Source organism: Neoarius graeffei, chromosome 1 (genome assembly GCF_027579695.1).
Source record: "Neoarius graeffei isolate fNeoGra1 chromosome 1, fNeoGra1.pri, whole genome shotgun sequence".
In the NCBI taxonomy this organism is placed as follows: domain Eukaryota; kingdom Metazoa; phylum Chordata; class Actinopteri; order Siluriformes; family Ariidae; genus Neoarius; species Neoarius graeffei.
In genome coordinates, this window is record NC_083569.1 from 1061226 (window position 1) to 1081109 (window position 19884).

The 19884-nt window shown below is 45.4% G+C and overlaps 1 protein-coding gene across 3 annotated transcripts; it reads left to right on the forward strand.

Moving 5' to 3' along the window:
* The first annotated feature begins 398 nt into the window (after nucleotides 1-398).
* Nucleotides 399-14451, forward strand: zgc:101744 (Receptor expression-enhancing protein 6-like). 3 transcript variants are annotated; one of them, XR_009655212.1, is made up of 6 exons: nucleotides 399-828; nucleotides 6681-6774; nucleotides 6926-7064; nucleotides 13402-13570; nucleotides 13769-13852; nucleotides 14003-14133. XR_009655212.1 is itself a non-coding variant. In XM_060927543.1 (5 exons), the coding sequence occupies exons 1-5, from the start codon at nucleotides 711-713 to the stop codon at nucleotides 14263-14265; spliced, it is 555 nt and encodes a 184-aa protein (XP_060783526.1). In that variant the 5' UTR covers nucleotides 399-710; the 3' UTR covers nucleotides 14266-14451. The 3 variants fall into 3 exon arrangements, 2 of the variants coding, with proteins under 2 accessions (XP_060783526.1, XP_060783540.1); XM_060927543.1 differs by lacking the exons at nucleotides 13769-13852; nucleotides 14003-14133 and adding an exon at nucleotides 14231-14451; XM_060927557.1 differs by having other exon boundaries at nucleotides 13769-14142.
* Nucleotides 14452-19884: the final 5433 nt, after the last annotated feature.

Below are 19884 nucleotides of genomic sequence, written 5' to 3' on the forward strand. Positions count from 1 at the left end.
GCCATTTTGGAAGATTTACAGTCAGACTGTAATGTGGTGTTTATTTCAAATAAAATGCCAAACAAATGGAAACGGTCTTGTGATTTCTCACAGCCCCAGTGTGATGGTGATGGCCAGGCCGAAAGGAAGGTTGTGTGTTCTCTCCCCATGTGTGCAGGTTCGAGGGGAGGCTGAGGAGTTAAAGAGGGAAAGGATGAATAATTAAAGGCGGGTTGATCAGATTATTAATAATTAATAGCAAAATATCACATTTACTAACCGCAGTCGGCTGCAGAGTCACACACGTGACATGTTGAGGAATCCTGCTCTCTGATTGGCTGGCAGGGTTATCGGGTTTCTACGTCACGCGCGCGTGCACCTGTCGGTCTGTGGGGGGAGGAGCGGGTGGGGGAGGGGAGTGTGTGAGGAGCCGCTGCACAGTCACTTTAACACACACTTCAACACGCACACTTTAACACACACTTCAACACACACTTTAACACGCACACTTTAACACACACTTTAACACGCACACTTTAACACACACTTCAACACGCACACTTTAACACACACTTCAACACACTTTAACACGCACACTTTAACACACACTTCAACACGCACACTTTAACACACACTTCAACACACACTTTAACACGCACACTTTAACACACACTTCAACACACACTTTAACACACACTTTAACACACAGTATCGCGCTCCTCTTCCCCACCATGTGGGCCGCAGTGACAGAGCGATCGGAGGCGTTTTTAACGGAGAAGAACCTGCTGACGGACTCTTTAACGGAGCTCGAGCGGCGCACCGGCATCCACAAACACTACATCGCCTCAGGTACACACACACACACACACACTGAACTTTAACTTCCTTAACTATACATTCACCTGGATCACACACACCTGAGTGCAGAGTGAACATAGAACAGTGAGAGAGAGAGAGCAGGATGTCTTCCTCTAACACCACAATTTACCAACAATTACAATTTTCTTTCCAGAATGACCCAATAATAGATTTTGTTACATTTAAGGTTGAGGAAATAACCGAGTTCCCGTTCTCACTGATGTTCTAGCAGCGATAAACGCTCGTTCCCTCTTCGAGTTTCAAAGTCAGATTTAGGTTTAGATTTAATTATTTATTTCGGTCATTTCAACTTTCAGTAACATACACACTGGTTACACACAGTACATATCCGCAAGAAAGACCGAAAAGGATTAGACTGAAGCAAAAGCTTATTGCGTACCCGACCCTTATCACATTTCATAAATTAAAGACTTGTCTTTTCCTTTTTTTATGCCAAAGGAATTAAGGAAAGAAACAAAAAGGGAAAAATAAATACAATTATAATAGTAACAATTAGTATCTGTTACATTTTGTTCAATACAATTTTACATCTTTCAATTTCAAATGAACACCAAAACATACATGTTAATTTTGACGTTTTCGTATTCTGTAGCGTTACATATCAAGTAGCTGGATCACATTTAAATCAAACCATTTTTTTCCAAACGTATTTCATATCTCGGTTTTGTATTTACTGATAATCTTATGACTATATGCTTTTTTAAAGCCTTTACATGTGTTACACAGTTTAATTTCATTTTCAAGACTATTCCATAAATTAACTCCTGTTATAGATCTACGCCTCTGTTTCACATTTGTTCTGAACTTTGTTTTAACAAACATATGAGTTCCTCTCAATTCATAATGACTCTCTCTGATTTGAAAGAACCTCTGAATACAGTCAGGGATAGTTTTAAACATAAATTGAGCAATTTTGTAATCTACAAAATCACAAAATTTAAGGCCATTCAAGTTTATAAACAATTGATGGTTGGTTCACTATAACATACGTTGTGTATGAGCCTAATAGCTCTTTTCTGCAATATGAAGATTGGGTTTGTGGTTGTTTTACATGCATTTCCCCAGACCTCCACACAATAAGTTATGTATGGAACAAGCAGAGAATTATAAAGTGCATGCAATGATTTTTGGCTTAGAATGTGTTTAGTTTTATGAAGTATTGCAATAGACTTGGACATTTTTGTTTTTACATGTTTAACATGTGCCTTCCAGCAGAGCTGGTGATCAAGAAGTACACCTAGGAATTTATCATATACACGTTCTATTTCTATATTCTCTATTAAAATGTGTACTGGACAGTTAATTTTACAATTTCCAAAAATTATACATTTTGTTTTATTTAGATTTAGTGATAACTTATTCAAACCATCTTTTCAAAGTTAGTAATTCTTGTTGTACTGTTTCCAGCAGTTTCTCCAACACTACATTCACACTGCAAGGCTTAATGCTCAATTCCAATTTTTTTTGTGAAATCCGATTTTTTTGTGAGGTCGTTCACATTAACAAATATATGCGACTTGTATGTGATCCTCAGTATGAACGAAAAGCGACCTAAAAGTGTTCCGCATGCGCATTGCAGGATACGACGACGTCACACGCAGTGAGCATGGCCAGTGTTTATGGAAGTAACCTAAAGTTTCCTGTGTATGACAGTAGCCAGCATGGAGTACCTGGCGATGATGCAGTTGTTGTTGCGACAGAGCCAGAACATGCACAATAGCCTGATGTTAAGGAGGAGGTTGGGAAGGAAGAGGGCAAGGGTTTTGGCTCAGGCGTTCTGCGGGGTAGTGACTGCAACCTCCGTTCAAAGGAACGTGTGGGTGCGGAGTCGCATTGATGTCATGCGCCATGTTGTTGTAACTTTTTTTGAGAGACCCGCCGCCTACTTCAGCGCAGAATAGTGACGTTTGTGGCTTGTTGATGACGTGTAAGTCGGATGAATGCGACCTGGCGGTTCAGACTGAAGTCGCATATGAAAAGATCGGATAGGAATCGGAATTAGGACCACATATCCAAACGGCCTGGGTCGGATTTGAAAAAATTGGATCTGTGTCGTTCATGTTGTCAATAAAAGATCGGATACAGGCCACATATGGGCGAAAAAATCGGATTTGAGTCACTTCAGCCTGCAGTGTGAACGTAGTGCAAGTCTTTCCCGGAACAAAATACGTTTGTGTTATCAGCAAACAAAACAAAATTTAAAACCCTTGATATGTTCACAATATCATTTATATATAATATAAATAACTTGGGTCACAAGACTGAACCTTGAGGCACTCCACAAGTTATATTCATAAAATCTGATTTCACATTATTTAATTGTACGTACTGTTTTCTGTTTTCGAAATAATTATTAATCCATTTGTAGGCCATTTCTCTGATACCATATCTTTCAAGTTTGTCCATAAGTCGTTTATGATCAATTGTATCAAGTGCTTTTTTTTAAATCAATGAACACTTCGAGTGTAAATTCCTTTTTGTTTATTGCTGTTGATATCTGTTCTGTTAGATTCATAACTGCCATGGTAGTAGATCGATTTGTTCTAAAGCCATATTGATGGTCGGTCAAGAGATTTTGTTTTTCAATGAATTCATCCAAAGTCCTTTCCACACCATGTGCCGCATAGGCAGGGGCGTAGCTGGGGGATCCTGGGGTGCCCGTGATACCCCCCTGTCAGATCATACATTTTTTCAATAGCTGCATAAGAATATTAGAAAAGCACTCGCTGTAATTTTTTTAACATTTTTTTTAAAACTAGATTGTCACCTCAGCCTCATTAGGGTTTCTATAACCTCGTATGGACTTCCTGTGGTTTGGGCGCGAAAACCCGGTTCTGCGCAAGCGCAGCACGATCGGACTAGAAAGCACGGTCAAGCTGCCAGTGTAGCTGCAGTCTTTTTAGTTGCGAATTACGAGTATTTCCGCTTGTGTTAATAATTCACCGTGTCAGAACAAGCGAAACTTTCCTCCTTCTTTCGACGTGAAGAGAGGTAAGCAATTTATTTTATCTTTTTCTCCATCAAAGTTGCATTTTGTGGCTTTGAAGCTAAGTTTTAGTGTGGCGTTTCTAGAACACAACATCAAGAACATGTGGAAGAAACAGCAATAATGGAAGAGCCAGTTTCTAAGCTACCGAAATCTAGCAATGGTAATTGATTTTTGTTACATAATGCACTCAGGCGGCACAGTGGTGAAGTGGTTAGCGCTGTCGCCTCACAGCAAGAAGGTCCTGGGTTCGAGCCCCGTGGCCGGCGAGGGCCTTTCTGTGCGGAGTTTGCATGTTCTCCCCGTGTCCGCGTGGGTTTCCTCCGGGTGCTCCGGTTTCCCCCACAGTCCAAAGACATGCAGGTTAGGTTAACTGGTGACTCTAAATTGAGCGTAGGTGTGAATGTGAGTGTGAATGGTTGTCTGTGTCTATGTGTCAGCCCTGTGATGACCTGGCGACTTGTCCAGGGTGTACCCCGCCTTTCGCCCGTAGTCAGCTGGGATAGGACCCAGCTTGCCTGCGACCCTGTAGAACAGGATAAAGCGGCTACAGATAATGAGATGAGATGAATGCACTCAGGCTGCCAGTCAGTGTGTGACCCCCCACTTTGAAAAATCCTAGCTACGTGCCTGCATAGGACGGCACTGACCTCCGTTTCTGTAGCCCTCAGCCTCTCACCTATTACATAACTAGGGTTACGGTTCTCTGGTAACCGCGAGAGTTTGACTCCCCACTCGCATCTGTATTGCAGCATGCCTCACCAGACAGCAGTAGGCGCCATTTTTATGATGGTCTTTGGTATGACCCGACCGTGAGTAGAACTCACGATCTCCCAATTGAGAAGCGGACATGCTCGCCACTAGGCCAACCCTTGGTGCGGTCTCTCTCTCCCTCCCCTTCAAGTTAATAAGACAAAAAACCCTCTGCTCATTCCATCATGTTCCTGAGAAACTGTACAGAACTGTAAACTCGTCTGTCCTGAAGAACTTCCAGCTTCCCCTCTGACTTCCACAGCGCTCACACTGGAGACTCCTTCCAGAAACCTTACACACACTACACCCTTCGTTTATGAGCTCACCTTTTTTACTCTAGAAACCATAACACATTAATATAAACCTGCACCACTGTCAGAGCTGCTGTTCAAGAGAATTAATCAACACCTTCTTATAACAGCGCGCTGCTCATCCGTTAGTACTGTGGTGTTCAAAAATGAGCCAAGACACAAATTTAAACAAATCACCCGATCTAACTGCCGTGTTCTGGAAAGGAGAGTCCTGATGATGTCACCAAAAGCTCCCAGCTTTTTTTAAACACGTCTGTAGGATGTGTGTGTGTGTGTGTGTGTGTGTGTGTGTGTGTGTGGACACACCTTCATCCTTGTCCTAGCCTTTCTCATCTTGTTGGTTTGAATTTCTCGTCTCTCAGCTGCTTTCCAGGTTATTTATAACACCATCCTCAAGTATCTGAACCGCTCAGGAGATGCTGAGTGTGTGTTTCAATCATATATACAGTGTATATACACACACACACACACACACACACACACACACACACACACACTTAAGCACTGTGTTAAATATACACCAAAACATATACACAATCATCTTCCAATCACGATGCAGAATGCTGGTGATGTCATGCAGCACAGTTTGAGAAACTCAACATATTCTTGTACACGATTTCTACCCGTTAAAATGAAATTCAATCCTCCTTGTATCGAGCTACGTTCAGTGCTAGCGTTGGCTAACAGGACGAAAAGTGAGAGAGTGAATATCAACAACGCTCCAGCAAAGGATTTTTTTTTTTAACTCAAGCTTTTCGAGTTTCTGACGAAGTCATATTTACAGAACAAACCTAAAAGTCTGAAAAATGCGATGTAAAAAAACACTGATAAATTCAAAGTACAGATGTTTGTTAACATTTTTATTTACGTTTGTTAGTTATTTTGTGTGCTAGCTGAACTATTGAGTGCCGACACCAGCTAACATTTTTGAATTTAGCTCTTCCAGCATGATGATGACGATGATGAACCTCATCGAGGAGAAATTGACTGAGCTTGTTGTGTTTTAGCGCTCTGCCTGAAAACAAACAAACAAGTAGATGATGCTGAATAATGGTTTAGCGAACTGCTAGCTGTGGAATCCATCAGTATGCCTGCGTTGAATAAACACACTTAATAACCACGATAACCGCAACATGACATGATGGCAGTAAACCACACACACAAACACACACTCCCTTTTATTCCTCACGGCAAATCAAGTGGAACAGTTCTCTGTATTTGGCCATTTGTTGTGTTGATCAGAGAAAAATCGGAGCGAGTTTGTAAGAATTCTTTCTGGAAAACTTAATTTTCTCTGTTTAATAAAAACACAAACTTTAACATGAACACAGCAGAACAGAGCTGAACTTAGTGGATCAGTTTAATGAAGTGCAGCTGGTCCTCATTTCCCTACACAAATAACCCTGCACACACACACACAAAATCTATTGCCAGTCCTGTTTGGTCTCTTTCTGTACTGGCATATGTGTTTACACACACACACACACACACACACACACACACACACACACACACACACACAGCTTTCTGTATGTTGTACAGGAATCTCTCACACTGCTGTAGAGCCATGAGGAAACACCCTCCTGTCCTCCCGATAGCCAAAGTGCTGACTGTATGTTTTTCCAGATCATGTTCATGTTTGGTGTGTGTGTGTGTGTGTGTGTGTGTGTGTGTGTGTGTGTGTTTGACTTAGAGTGTGTTTTAGTGGTTTTAAGGATCTTATTGTTCCTGACACGTCCTCATTGTGTGTGTGTGTGTGTGTGTGTGTGTAGGTGCACTGTGCATCATCACTCTGTACCTGTTATTCGGTTACGGTGCATCTCTTCTCTGCAACCTGATTGGATTTGCCTACCCTGCCTACGCTTCGTAAGTATGATGTGTGTTTCACTTTACACGCACACACACACACACCACACTCTTTGCCATGATTCCAAGAGTAGGATAGAGAAAGTCTGAATCCTAACTTGATGCTGATTAACTTTTCACTCTGTGTGTGTGTGTGTGTGTGTGTGTGCAGTGTGAAAGCAATTGAGAGCAGGAATAAAGAGGACGACACACAGTGGTTAACGTACTGGGTGGTGTATGGTCTCTTCAGCGTGGCCGAATTTTTCTCCGACATTTTTCTCTTCTGGTTTCCATTTTATTATGCTGGAAAGGTTCTCACACACACTCCTCACACCCCCAACACACTCCTCATACCCCCACACACACTCCTCACACACTCCTGACACCCCGTACATCCTCCCCACCCACCCCAACACACTCCTGACACCCCATACACACTCCTCACCCCCGCACACTCCTCACAAACTCCTCACACCCCCTACACACTCCTGACACCGTAAGTTACGAAGGTAACTATGGATCTGTGAGACCGAGGGATGACCATCACTACGGTCTAAAAAAGGAATGAGACCATATGTCAACAAAGTCATGTCCATGACCTCCAGAAGCAGAACGACTCGCGTTATAAATAGCAGAGATTGCTCCCGGTTCAGTCTCCTACCTTGAGTGCCTCAGGATGGTCCAAGCGACAAGGATAGTGACGGTCATCCCTCGGTCTCACAGATCCATAGTTACCTTCGTAACTTACGATCTGTTTCGACCTCGCTCTGACCGTCACTACGGTCTAAAAAAGGGATGACACATACCAAAAGAGTAGTGAGGAACCCAGAATTAATCATTAGAACCTCGCTCGGTCACAGACATGAGGGTGGCGTCGCCGACCGGAGCTGGGCGAGTTACGTACCCTGTAAAATCTGGTAAAAGTGCATGGCGTAGCCCATGAAGGCGCTGCACAGATCTCGCCTGCTGTCACACCCCTAAGGGCAGCCCAAGACATAGCTACACTTCTGGTAGAGTGAGCCCTCATACCCGAAGGGACCGGTATCCCCTGAGCCCTGTAAGTGTGGGAAATAACTTCCACCAGCCAATGAGACAGCCTCTGTTTGGAAAGTGGCAGCCCGCGCTTTGCTGCCCCATAACAGACAAAAAGTTGAGCGTGCGTTCTCCTCAAGGACTGTGTATGGGCCAGGTAAGCCCTCAAGGCCCTGACTGGGCACAAAGTGAGCAACTTGTCCTGCTCTGCCTGCGAGGCAGAGGAAGGCTGGAATTGGGACACCTCCAGAACCTGGTTGATGGACTGCTGATTAAGAACCTCTGGCAGAAAAGCTGGATTTGGCCAAAGCGACACGCCAGTGCCTCCTGCCTGCCACCTTAGACAATCGTCGCTAATGGAGAGAGCACACAGCTCTCCGACCCGCTTTGCTGAACAGAGTGCCAAGAGAAAAGCAGTCTTCAGGGACAAAGATCACAAATCTGTGTCTGAAATAGGCTCATATGGACCTTCAGTGAGCGATGTTAAGACTGTGGGCAGATCCCAGCTTGGCGCCCGCAAGGTGTGACCTGGACGTAACCGGTGGGCTCCCTTTAAGAACTGGCCAAACAAAGGATGCCTACCCAGGGGTTTGTTGTCTGCGCCCTGGTGAAAGGCTGAAATGGCAGAAGCATAGACCTTTATTGTACTGACTGCCTTGCCGTAATCCAAATGGGACTGCAAGAAGCGTAAAACGTGGCACAGGGCAAGCTCCTGGCTCAAGACCCATGCCTGAAAAGTCTGAAAAGATCCTCCATCTGAGTGCATAGCAAGCTCTAGTAGATGGAGCCCTGGTGTTATTGAGTGTCTCTTGAACAGACTCGTCTAGCCGCTCAGTGATGGACTCTGCAGGGGCCAAACCCATAGACGTACGGCACCTGGTTTCGGATACCAGATCCGCCTGTGACAGAAGATCCGCTCTGCATGGTAAGGGAGTACCATTCCGGGCAGTGTGTTGTCTCTGCTGACGCAAAGAGATCCACTTGTGCAACACCGTACCGCATCCAGATCTGGCTGATGATGTCCATGTTCAGTCTCCATTCTCCCGGGAGTGTCCCCGTCCTGGAGAGAATGTCGGCCGGTCTGTTCTTCACACTCGGGATGTGCACTGCCCTCCATGAAGAGAGTCGTGGCCATGCCCATGTCAGCAACTCCTCCGCCACCTGGAGGCACCGCCGGGACCTCGTGCCCCCTTGGTGATTCACATGATACACTGCCGAGGTGCTGTCTTTTCTCACAAGAACATGTTAGTATTGCAACACCGGCAGGAATCTTCGAAGAGTGAGATGGATGGCCTTCAGTTTGAGGACATTTATATGCTCCAACATCCACGGGGGTTGCCTCTAAGGATGTAGAGCTTGGATGCAAGCCCGAGACACATGCAGCCTCACCTGCCTGTCATCTTTTGGATGGAAAGCATTGAACCAGCACTGCAGGGGGTGTGTCCTCAGCAGGCCAAGAGGAATTACTGCTGCTGCTGCGGCCATCAAACCCAGCAGCTTCTGGACTCTGTGAGCCGTAACAAGACTGCCCAAGTGGAAATACTTCAGTATTTCGATCAAGCTATCCATTCTCTGTGGAGTGAGAGACGCAGTCATGCTGACTGAGTCGAGGAAGATGCCAAGGAATTCCACCTGTTGGCGGGGTTGCAGGTTGCTCTTCTTGTGGTTGACCATGAAGCCCAAGGATTGCATGTTTCCCAGAACTGTGTCTGTGTTGCGCACTACCTGCTCTCGGGAGGGGGTGCAGATGAGCCAATCGTCCAGGTAGGGTAGGATTTTCAGACCTCGAGCCTGGAGGGGGGACAGCGCGGCTGACACCACGTGAGTTAAAAACCCTTGGGGCCAGGGAAAGGCCAAAAGGAAGGACCTGGAACTGGAACACCCTGCCCTGGGAGGCAAAGCGCAGGAAGGGCCTGTGTTCTGGGCAGATTGGGACGTGGAAATACGTGTCCTTTAGGTCCAGAGATGTGAACCAGTCCTCCTGCCAGATGGACTGCATCACCACTCTTGTGTGGACCATCTTGAAAGGCAGCACCTTGAGATATCAGTTCAAGGGCCTGAGGTCGAGAACAGGCTGATGACCGCCGTCTTTTTTGGGAACAATAAAATATTTGGAGTAGAACCCAGTGAGCTGTGCGCTGGGCGGTACTTCTGAGATGGCCCCTTTTAGAAGTAACTCTTGAACCTCCTTGATGAGTACAGACATCAAAACCGATAAAACTTTTTTTGGGGGGGCTTTTTCCACCTTTATTGGATAGGACAGTGTAGAGACAGGAAATGAGCGGGAAAGAGACGGGGAGGGATCGGGAAATGACCTTGGGTCGGAATGTTACCCTGACCCCTGAAAACGTAGGCGGTCGCTGTCAAAATTGCAATAGGTAGCCGCGAGCCACTGTAGCCACGACCCAAGGGTCTGGCACAATCCTCTCCCAGGAGGTCCATGACAGCTGGGAAGGACAATCGACGGGTGACCCAAGACTCCTATGCAGGACTGCTGCCGTGGCCTGCACCCCTGCCTGTGCCCCGCTGCAGTCCTCTTCTTCCTCTGGGTCGGGGATTTGGGGCCGTACTTCAGTCGGGTGCATGAAATCGCCAGTCCCGTGCGGCCACCGGGTCGTTGCCCACCGGCGGAGGCCGGGTGGGCTGCCGCAGCCTATACCTACCCATAGGTGCCCGGTTGGCAGTTGAAGCCAACTTACTGCACACACACTGGACAGCTTCCCTAGATGCCACAGTGCGCTCAGTGCGATCAAGCACCTCCTGGAATCCTGGGTGAAAGACATGCCCAGGTGCCCCGGGGAGGCTCAGCAGCTCCTGCTTGATGGCTTCCGGCAGGGAGGTTTGCACCAGCCAAACCTGTCTGTGGCACAGCACCACAGAGGCCATAGCATCCTCCACGTCTTGTGTCAGCTGGGAGTGAGAGAAAGAGCTGCATCCACCAGGGCCCTGGCATCCTGATCGTCTGGGCTCAGTGTCTTCCATAGAGCCGCCAGGGTGATGGCTAGAGCGTTACCCATTCGGGCCACTCGTGCCGATGCATTAAAAGAGCTAGTGGCCAGGTGGTCCACCTTGGCGCACTCCTTATGAGGGCAATGTGGATTGGGGGATACGCAGGCAAGGCCCAGGGATGTCAATGCGGCCATTGATGGCTCAACTGGTGGCATGTCCCCCAGTCTGGTCTCAACCGGGTAACCAGCTGTTGCCAGCTGGCAGCAGCCTGCATGAAACCAGGGGCGTTGCAACAACTTACCCCATGTTGACTTGAGCATTGCTGCATAATCATCCGCCACAGGTATAGGAGGTGGTGGGGTAGCGCGAGAGGTGCCTTCCCAAACTCCTCCCAAAGGAGCTGGGGCAGGTGCAGGCGCTTGAAGGCCCAGGACCTTGGCAGCGCTCAGCACCCGTGACACCAGGGAGCTGACAGGGGCCTCTTCCGTCCCCGTGGAGCCATCAGCCGGCTCTGCAGAGCCAGAATGCAGGTCTTCCCTGAGGCCGTCCCTGTGTGGGGAGCATAGGGGGATAGCACATCCACATCACCCCGCCCATCCTCCTCATCATAGCTCTCAGGCCTGGATGAGAGGGTACCCCCCTGGCCCAGGGGCAGGGAAGTAGATGACGAGCCCTGGTGACCTTCCAGCCTGTCCATCCTCTGTTACAGAGCCTGGAGAATCGAGAGGATCTGGAGTGACTCCGCTTTACCACTCTGCATCACCGTAGCTGAGGCAGGGCGCTTAGCAGGTCTGGGTGCCTCTCTTTGGGCAGGCCTGTGGGGGGACTCCCGCTGCTGGTCACGTGAATGTTTGTGCTTATGCCCATGCTTACTGGAGAGGGACGGCTGGTCGGGGGAGTGTCGCCTCTCTCTCCAGCTCTCGCGCACATGGCCGCCCACCTGGCTGGCCGGCGCTGTCTTTCCCCCCTGGAGAGGTCGCAGGCCGCGCTGGGTTGTCCACGTCCTCCAGCATGTGAGCAGCTCCAATGCACATTGGACACTCCCTGTGCCCATCTCTGGAACTCATTGAGGCCTTGCAAATCCTGCAGTAGTGGGAAGCCATCGTAGCCACACAGAGGCCTAGGTGGTCTGAAGTCTGGAGTCCTCCTCGAGTAGTCCACCAAGGTATTATGGTGGCCTGCACCAGTGCACAAATGCACTCAGCGGGCACACACTAGCCCCACCAGCTGCGAACAGGGGTATAGGGCGTGGCAGAGGAGGGCATCACAGAGGAGCACTGTCGCAGTCTGCACCTGAATGCACCTGATGGAAATAGGAAATGCACAGCACACAGTATTATGATGGCTTGCACCAGCGCAAGAATGCACTTAACAGGCGCACCCTAGCCCCACCAGCTGTGAACAGCGGTATAGGGTATGCCACAGGATCACAATGGTGGCCCGCACCAGCACACGAATGCACTTAGCGGGCACACACTAGCCCCACCAGCTGCGAACAGGGGTATAGGGCATGGCAGAGGAGCACTGTCGCAGCCTGCACCTGAATGCACCTGATGGAAACAGGAAAAACACAGCACACAGTATTATGATGGCTCACACCAGCGCACAAATGCACTTAGCGGGTGCACACTAGCCCCACCAGCTGCAGACAGGGGTATAGGGTGTGGCACGGGAATACTGCCAAGGCCTGCACAGCGTGCAAACGGACCTAGCAGGGTACGCCAGTGAACAGCAAAAAAAGGCACGACACAATAGCAGATGCACACCAAAACACAGTATGAAACTCAAATAACAAATCCACTTACCGTGGCGATATAGGACAATTCAAACAAATATAGCGCTAGATGGCCTGTAACAGCAGTCTGACAGGCTCACACGATTTCCGGCTGCGACAACAGCAGTAAAAAAACCCCACAAAACATAGGTATTACAGCGGCTCACACCAGTGCGCGAATGCACTTAGTGGGCTCGCACTAAGCCCACGGCTGCGAACAGCGGTATAGGCACACAGTGGTAACAAACTCAGATTACCCGGAAATCTAGCGCATATAACGTAAACAAAAAGGATACCTAAAAAAAACAAGCTTACAGCCTACTGGCAAATTAAGCTAAGCACGTAGCTCAGAAATACACAAACCACAACAATCCTCAGGGACACAAGGCACCCGTACTGCACAGGTAACGAATTAGTGGAATGTGAAGCAAAGAAATCAGGATTTCTTACCTTATGGGTCTCTTACTTACGGTCTCGTACGAGGCGATCAAGGTGAAAGACTGAACCGGGAGCAATCTCTGCTATTTATTTAACGTGAGTCATTCTGCTTCCGGAGGTCATGGACATGACTTTGTTGACATATGGTCTCGGTGATAGGCAGAACAAAGGTGATCATTCCTTTTTTAGACCGTAGTGACGGTCAGAGCGAGGTCGAAACAGATCCCCTATAGACTCCTCACACCCCCTACACACCCCCAACACACTCCTGACCCCCCCATACACACCCCACCCTACACACACTCCTCACATGCTCGTCGTACCCCCACATGCACTCCTAACACCCCCATACACCCCACACGCACTCCACTCAGTCTTTATATCTGTGTGTGGTGTGATTACAGAGCACACAGGTTAGTGTGTGTGTGTGTGTGTGTGTGTGTGTGTGTGTGCAGTGTGTGTTCTTGATATGGTGTATGGCCCCTGTGTCCTGGAATGGTTCTCAGCTGATCTACACTCGAGTGGTTCGTCCGTTCTTCCTGAAGCATGAGGCAACTCTCGACACCATGGTGAAAGACCTGAGCGGAAAAGCCAAGAGTGCAGCGCAGTCTGCTGCTAAAGAGGGTACACACCTCACCACACCACGCCCTGCCTCCCCTCACCTCACCTCACCACAGCACACCTCACATTGCCACACAGCACCACACCACACCTAGCACTTAATGTTAGTGTTTACAGCCCCACTTATTACTGTTCCATATTTATTACTGTACCTTGGACCTGAGAAGCCAACATCAGTGGCACCTCCATCCTGCTTTCCAGGTTTCAGCTGAATAACTACGAGGCTAAAGTTCAGGGATAAACTTTGATGTTGCTGTGACGGAGTTCTCTCCACATGCTAAAAGAGTTACGTGATATTGCAGTGTTTTGTTGTTATTGATTTTAATAATGTTAAAATGTGTACCAGTTAAGCATGTAAAGGTGAAAAGTATGGTGATGCTCAGTGGTTGCTATGCTAATCCAGTTGGTTGCTAAGTGGTTGTTATGGAATTCCAGGTGGTTGCTAGGGTATTGCTAGGTGGCTCTTATGGTGTTCCAGGTGGTTGCCAAGTTGTATCTCATCACTTGCTAAGGAAACTCAGATGGTTGCTTGGATTTGAGTGGCAAAAAATTATGATCCATGAAAATGGTACAAATTTTTGAATATAAAAAGAACAATAATAATAATTAAATAATAATAATACAAATGATCCTGTTTCCTTTTTCTTCTTGTCTCTGGTTCAGGTTTCACTCTGCTGGCCAGCGATAAGGATAAATAATCATTTTCAGGAGGTGATATGAAGAAAACAAAATTTTTCACCACAGTGCCTTTAATCACCACCTACATGTCGTCGTCATCATCATCATCATCACCATCATCGCCTGAGCTCCAGCTGTTTATACATCATTAATATCACGCTTATAACTGTGAATTAATGTAAATGCATCACTTCACTCTATAACTACCACTGGTTCCTGTGTTTTTGTTCCCAGATCAGTTTTAAAACAAAAAAATTGTTATATGCTATGACTGCTACATGCTGCTACTACAAGGCCAATTCCAAAAAAGTTGGGACACCGTGTAACGTGTAAATAAAAACAATGCAATCGTTTTCAAATCCTTTTTGATCAATATTCAGTAAAATACATTAAGACAACAATATATTTAATGTTCAAGCTGATAAACTTTATTGTTTTTTGTAAATATACACTCATCCTAAACTTGATGCCTGCACCATGTTCCAGAAAAGTTGAGACCTGGTGAACAAAAGACTGGAAAAGTTGTGGAATGCTCAGAAAATGCCTGTTTGGAATATTCTACAGGTAAACAGGTTCATTGGTAACAGCTGATAAGATCATGAAATGGGCATCCACGAAAGGCTCAGTCGTTCACAAACAAGAGTGGGGCGTGGTTCACGACTTTTAAGAACAACGTTTCTTGACATACAAAGAATTTAGGGATTTCACCATCAACACTACATAACATCATCAAAAGATTCAGAGACTCCAGAGAAATTTCTGCATGTAAGAGGCAAAGCTGAACTCCAACACTGAACACCCATGACCTTCGACCCCTCAGGTGGCAAACCATGAGCCAAATACCAACAACATCCAGAAATACCGCTGAATTCTCTGTGCCTGAGCTCATCTGAGGTGGACTGATGCAAAGTGGAAAAGTGTGCTGTGGCCTCCAGAGTAGTTTTGGGGCAATATGCTGTCATCCAGGTGACACCTTTTTCAGCAATGTCCCTGTTTATTCCAGTAAGACAAGGCCACTTTCTATACGTTACAACAGTGTGGCTTTGTAGTAAAAGAGTGCAGGTGCTAAACTGGCCTTCCTGCCTCCTGTTGAAAATATGTGATGCATTATGAAGCACAAAATACAACAATGGAGACCCTGAACTATTGAGTAACTAAAATCGCGTATCCAGCAGGAATGGAAAGAATTTAATTTTCAAAACTTCAATAATTGGTGTCCTCAGTTCCCAAACACTTCATGAGTATTGTTAAAAGAAAAGGGGGTCTAACCTGGTGGTAGGCATGCCCCTGTCACAAATGGTTTGGAGCATGCTTCAGGCATCAAATTCAGAATGAGTGTCTATTTACAAAAAAAAAAAAGGTTTATTAGTTTGAACATTAAACGTCATGTATTTGTCTTGTACCCAGTTGAATATTGGTGGAAAAGGATTTGCAAACACTGCATTCTGTTTTTATTTATGTTTTACATCAATAAATTGGGGTTGTACTACTACATCTCCACATGACAAAAAAAGGTAAATCCAAAATGAAGAAAGAATCATTAAATTAAAAATGGCATACGTTATGCCTGTTTAGAATAATGAAAGCTGATAATGAATTATTTTTAATTAGTTAATACTGAATATATATATATATATATATATATATATATATATATATATATATATATATATACATACAGTGGTGCTTGAAAGTTTGTGAACCCTTTAGAATTTTCAATATTTCTGCATAAATATGACCTAAAACATCATCAGATTTTCACACAAGTCCTAAAAGTAGATAAACAGAACCCAGTTAAACAAATGAGACAAAAATATTATACTTGGTCATTTATTTATTGAGGAAAATGATCCAATATTACATATCTGTGAGTGGCAAAAGTAAGTGAACCTCTAGGATTACCAGTTAATTTGAAGGTGAAATTAGACTCAGGTGCTTTCAATCAATGGGACGACAATCAGGTGTGAGTGGGCACCCTGTTTTATTTAAAGAACAGGGATCTATCAAAGCCTGATCTTTACAACACATGTTTGTGGAAGTGTATCATGGCACGAACAAAAGAGATTTCTGAGGACCTCAGAAAAAGTGTTGTTGATACTCATCAGGCTGGAAAAGGTTACAAACCCATCTCTAAAGAGTTTGGACTCCACCAATCCACAGTCAGACAGATTGTGTATAAATGGAAGAAATTCAAGACCATTGTTACCCTCCCCAGGAGTGGTCGACCAACAAAGATCACTCCAAGAGCAAGGCGTGTAATAGTTGGCGAGGTCACAAAGGACCCCAGGGTAACTTCTAAGCAACTGAAGGCCTCTCTCACATTGGATAATGTTAATGTTCATGAGTCCACCATCAGGAGAACACTGAACAATAATGGTGTGCATGGCAGGGTTGCAAGGAGAAAGCCACTGCTCTCCAAAAAGAACATTGCTGCTCGTCTGCAGTTTGCTAAAGATCATGTGGACAAGCCAGAAGGGTATTAGAAAAATGTTTTGTGGATGGATGAGGCCAAAATAGAACTTTATGTTGTAAATGAGAAGCGTTATGTTTGGAGAAAGGAAAACACTGCATTCCAGCATAAGAACCTTATCCCATCTGTGAAACATGGTGGTGGTAGTATCATGGTTTGGGCCTGTTTTGCTGCATCTGGGCCAGGATGGCTTGTTATCATTGATGGAACAATGGAATCTAAATTATACCAGCGAATTCTAAAGGAAAATGTCAGGACATCTGTCCATGAACTGAATCTCAAGAGAAGGTGGGTCATGCAGCAAGACAACGACCCTAAGCACACAAGTTGTTCTACCAAAGAATGGTTAAAGAAGAATAAAACTAATGTTTTGGAATGTCCAAGTTAAAGTCCTGACCTTAATCCAATCAAAATGTTGTGGAAGGACCTTAAGCGACCAGTTCATGTGAGGAAACCCACCAACATCCCAGAGTTGAAGCTGTTCTGTACGGAGGAACGGGCTAAAATTCCTCCAAGCCAGTGTGCAGGACTGATCAACAGTTACTGGAAATGTTTAGTTGCAGTTATTGCTGCACAAGGGGGTCACACCAGATACTGAAAGCAAAGGTTCACATACTTTTGCCACTCACAGATATGTAATATTGGATCTGTGGTTGGTAGAAGAGAGCAACTGGACTTGCTTGAAAAGTCTTGAAGACGTTTCGCCTCTCGTCCGAAAGGCATCATCAGTTCTGTCTGTCTAATAGGGAGTATCAAGTATTTATCCTCTCATGGATCATAATAGAATCCAAATCAGAATGCTGATGGCTGCATTGAAGGTGGCTGATAGATGTCATAGACACCCACCTCTGTTCAGTGATGGTCGTTCCAGGCTGACAAAATTGAACGATCCTCTCTGGCTAAGATCTACATCTATCAGCCACCTTCAATGCAGCCATCAGCATTCTGATTTGGATTCTATTATGATCCATGAGAGGATAAATACTTGATACTCCCTATTAGACAGACAGAACTGATGATGCCTTTCGGACGAGAGGCGAAACGTCTTCAAGACTTTTCAAGCAAGTCCAGTTGCTCTCTTCTACCAACCACAGATTACTATGTACCTGGACGACTGAGTATCTTCACAGATATGTAATATTGGATCATTTTCCTCAATAAATAAATGACCAAGTATGATATTTTTGTCTCATTTTTTTTTAACCGGGTTCTCTTTATCTACTTTTAGGACTTGTGTGAAAATCTGATGATGTTTTAGGTCATATTTATGCAGAAATATAGAAAATTCTAAAGGGTTCACAAACTTTCAAGCACCACTGTATATATATATATATATATATATATATATATATATATACAAACATCAAACCTATGAAACAATATGGAATGATGTGGTAAACAAACAAACAAAAAAAACCTTAAAAACCCAAGAAGAAAATGTTTGATATTTTAGATTCTTCAGCGTATCCAGCATTTCTCTTGATGTTTTGTACACTATTGTCTTTCTCCTAACCAGCCTCATGAGGGAGTCACCTGGAACGCTTTACAATTAACAGCCGTGCCTTGTCAAAAGGTTTCGAGTTTCTTACACCAACAACTGAACAACTAAATACAGAGAAATGACATCCATCATTACTTTAAGACATGAAGTGACTTTTAGTTCATAAAAATAAAGAAAAAACCCCACTGAATTAGGTGTGTCCAAACTTTTCACTGGTAACGAAATTATATTCACACCAAAGATGTGGTAACATTTTTTAGTTGCAGTACTCAAGATAATGGTCTCATCTCATCTCATTATCTGTAGCCGCTTTATCCTTCTACAGGGTCGCAGGCAAGCTGGAGCCTATCCCAGCTGACTACGGGCGAAAGGCGGGGTTCACCCTGGACAAGTCGCCAGGTCATCACAGGGCTGACACATAGACACAGACAACCATTCACACTCACATTCACACCTACGCTCAATTTAGAGTCACCAGTTAACCTAACCTGCATGTCTTTGGACTGTGGGGGAAACCGGAGCGCCCGGAGGAAACCCACGCGGACACGGGGAGAACATGCAAACTCCACACAGAAAGGCCCTCGCCGGCGCTCGAACCCAGGACCTTCTTGCTGTGAGGTGACAGCGCTAACCACTACACCACCGTGCCGCCCACCAAGATAATGGTATTAAATAAAAATTTCACACTGTATGGGGTATCTTTTGACCCTAGAAAAATTGACTATGTTTAACTCTGAACCCTAAATCTTTTATGAGGAAAGAATGTCAGTAACAGAATTACATCAGAAAAAAACTTAACTTTCATTTCTTAAAATTCCAACCAAGATTTCTCTGAAGCAGGCTTGTAGTACTTGAGTCTGACTTGTGCCCTAATTTTAAGAACTCATGATTTGAACTTGGACTCGGACTCATAAATTGGAGATGAGGACTGATTTTTTCTTTATTTTTTTGTAACATGCCTAAATAATTTGCCATAAGATATTTATATCTACGTTAATTTTTACACTAATTTCATGCAAGAGTGTCACACCTGCGTGCCTTGGCGTGTGTATCAGACTCTTGGGCGCGCTCTGGACAGCGTGCGCACCAAGTGGACTTTGCGAAGTTTTGAGTTGTGTTGCTGATACATTACTGAGCCTTATTTCTTTGTTTGAGTTACTGATCCCTGATTTCCTGTTTCTCGTCTTTGATTCTGCTGAGTCTATGATAGCCTGTTTGTGTCTCGCTTGACCTATCGCCTGTTTCATCGTTTTACAATTTTGCCTGCCGTTCTGGATTGTTTACGTGTGTTCACTTGTGTTAATAAACACACCTTGTGCACTCACATCCGTCTCCCAACCGTCTCTGACAGAATATTTCACACTCCCTGATTAAGAGAAGCACATTCACCTGTTCAGGAACAAACTAATGTTAATGGCGCTAAAACAGACACCGTCACATGGTGCAGTTGGACTTTTGTTCTCGGAATCGACTTGAAATTTTTTTTAACGACTTAGACTTGCCAGCCGCTGTGTCCGGGGATCAGGTCGTCGAGGCCCCTGCCTTCGACTGCCACCCAATCGCACTGCACCAAACCCCTACTGCTACCTCTGTGGGTGGTGAACCCACAGGAGGTCGGGCCCACGTCACCTCTTCGGGCTGAGCCCGGCCGGGCCCCATGGGCAAAGG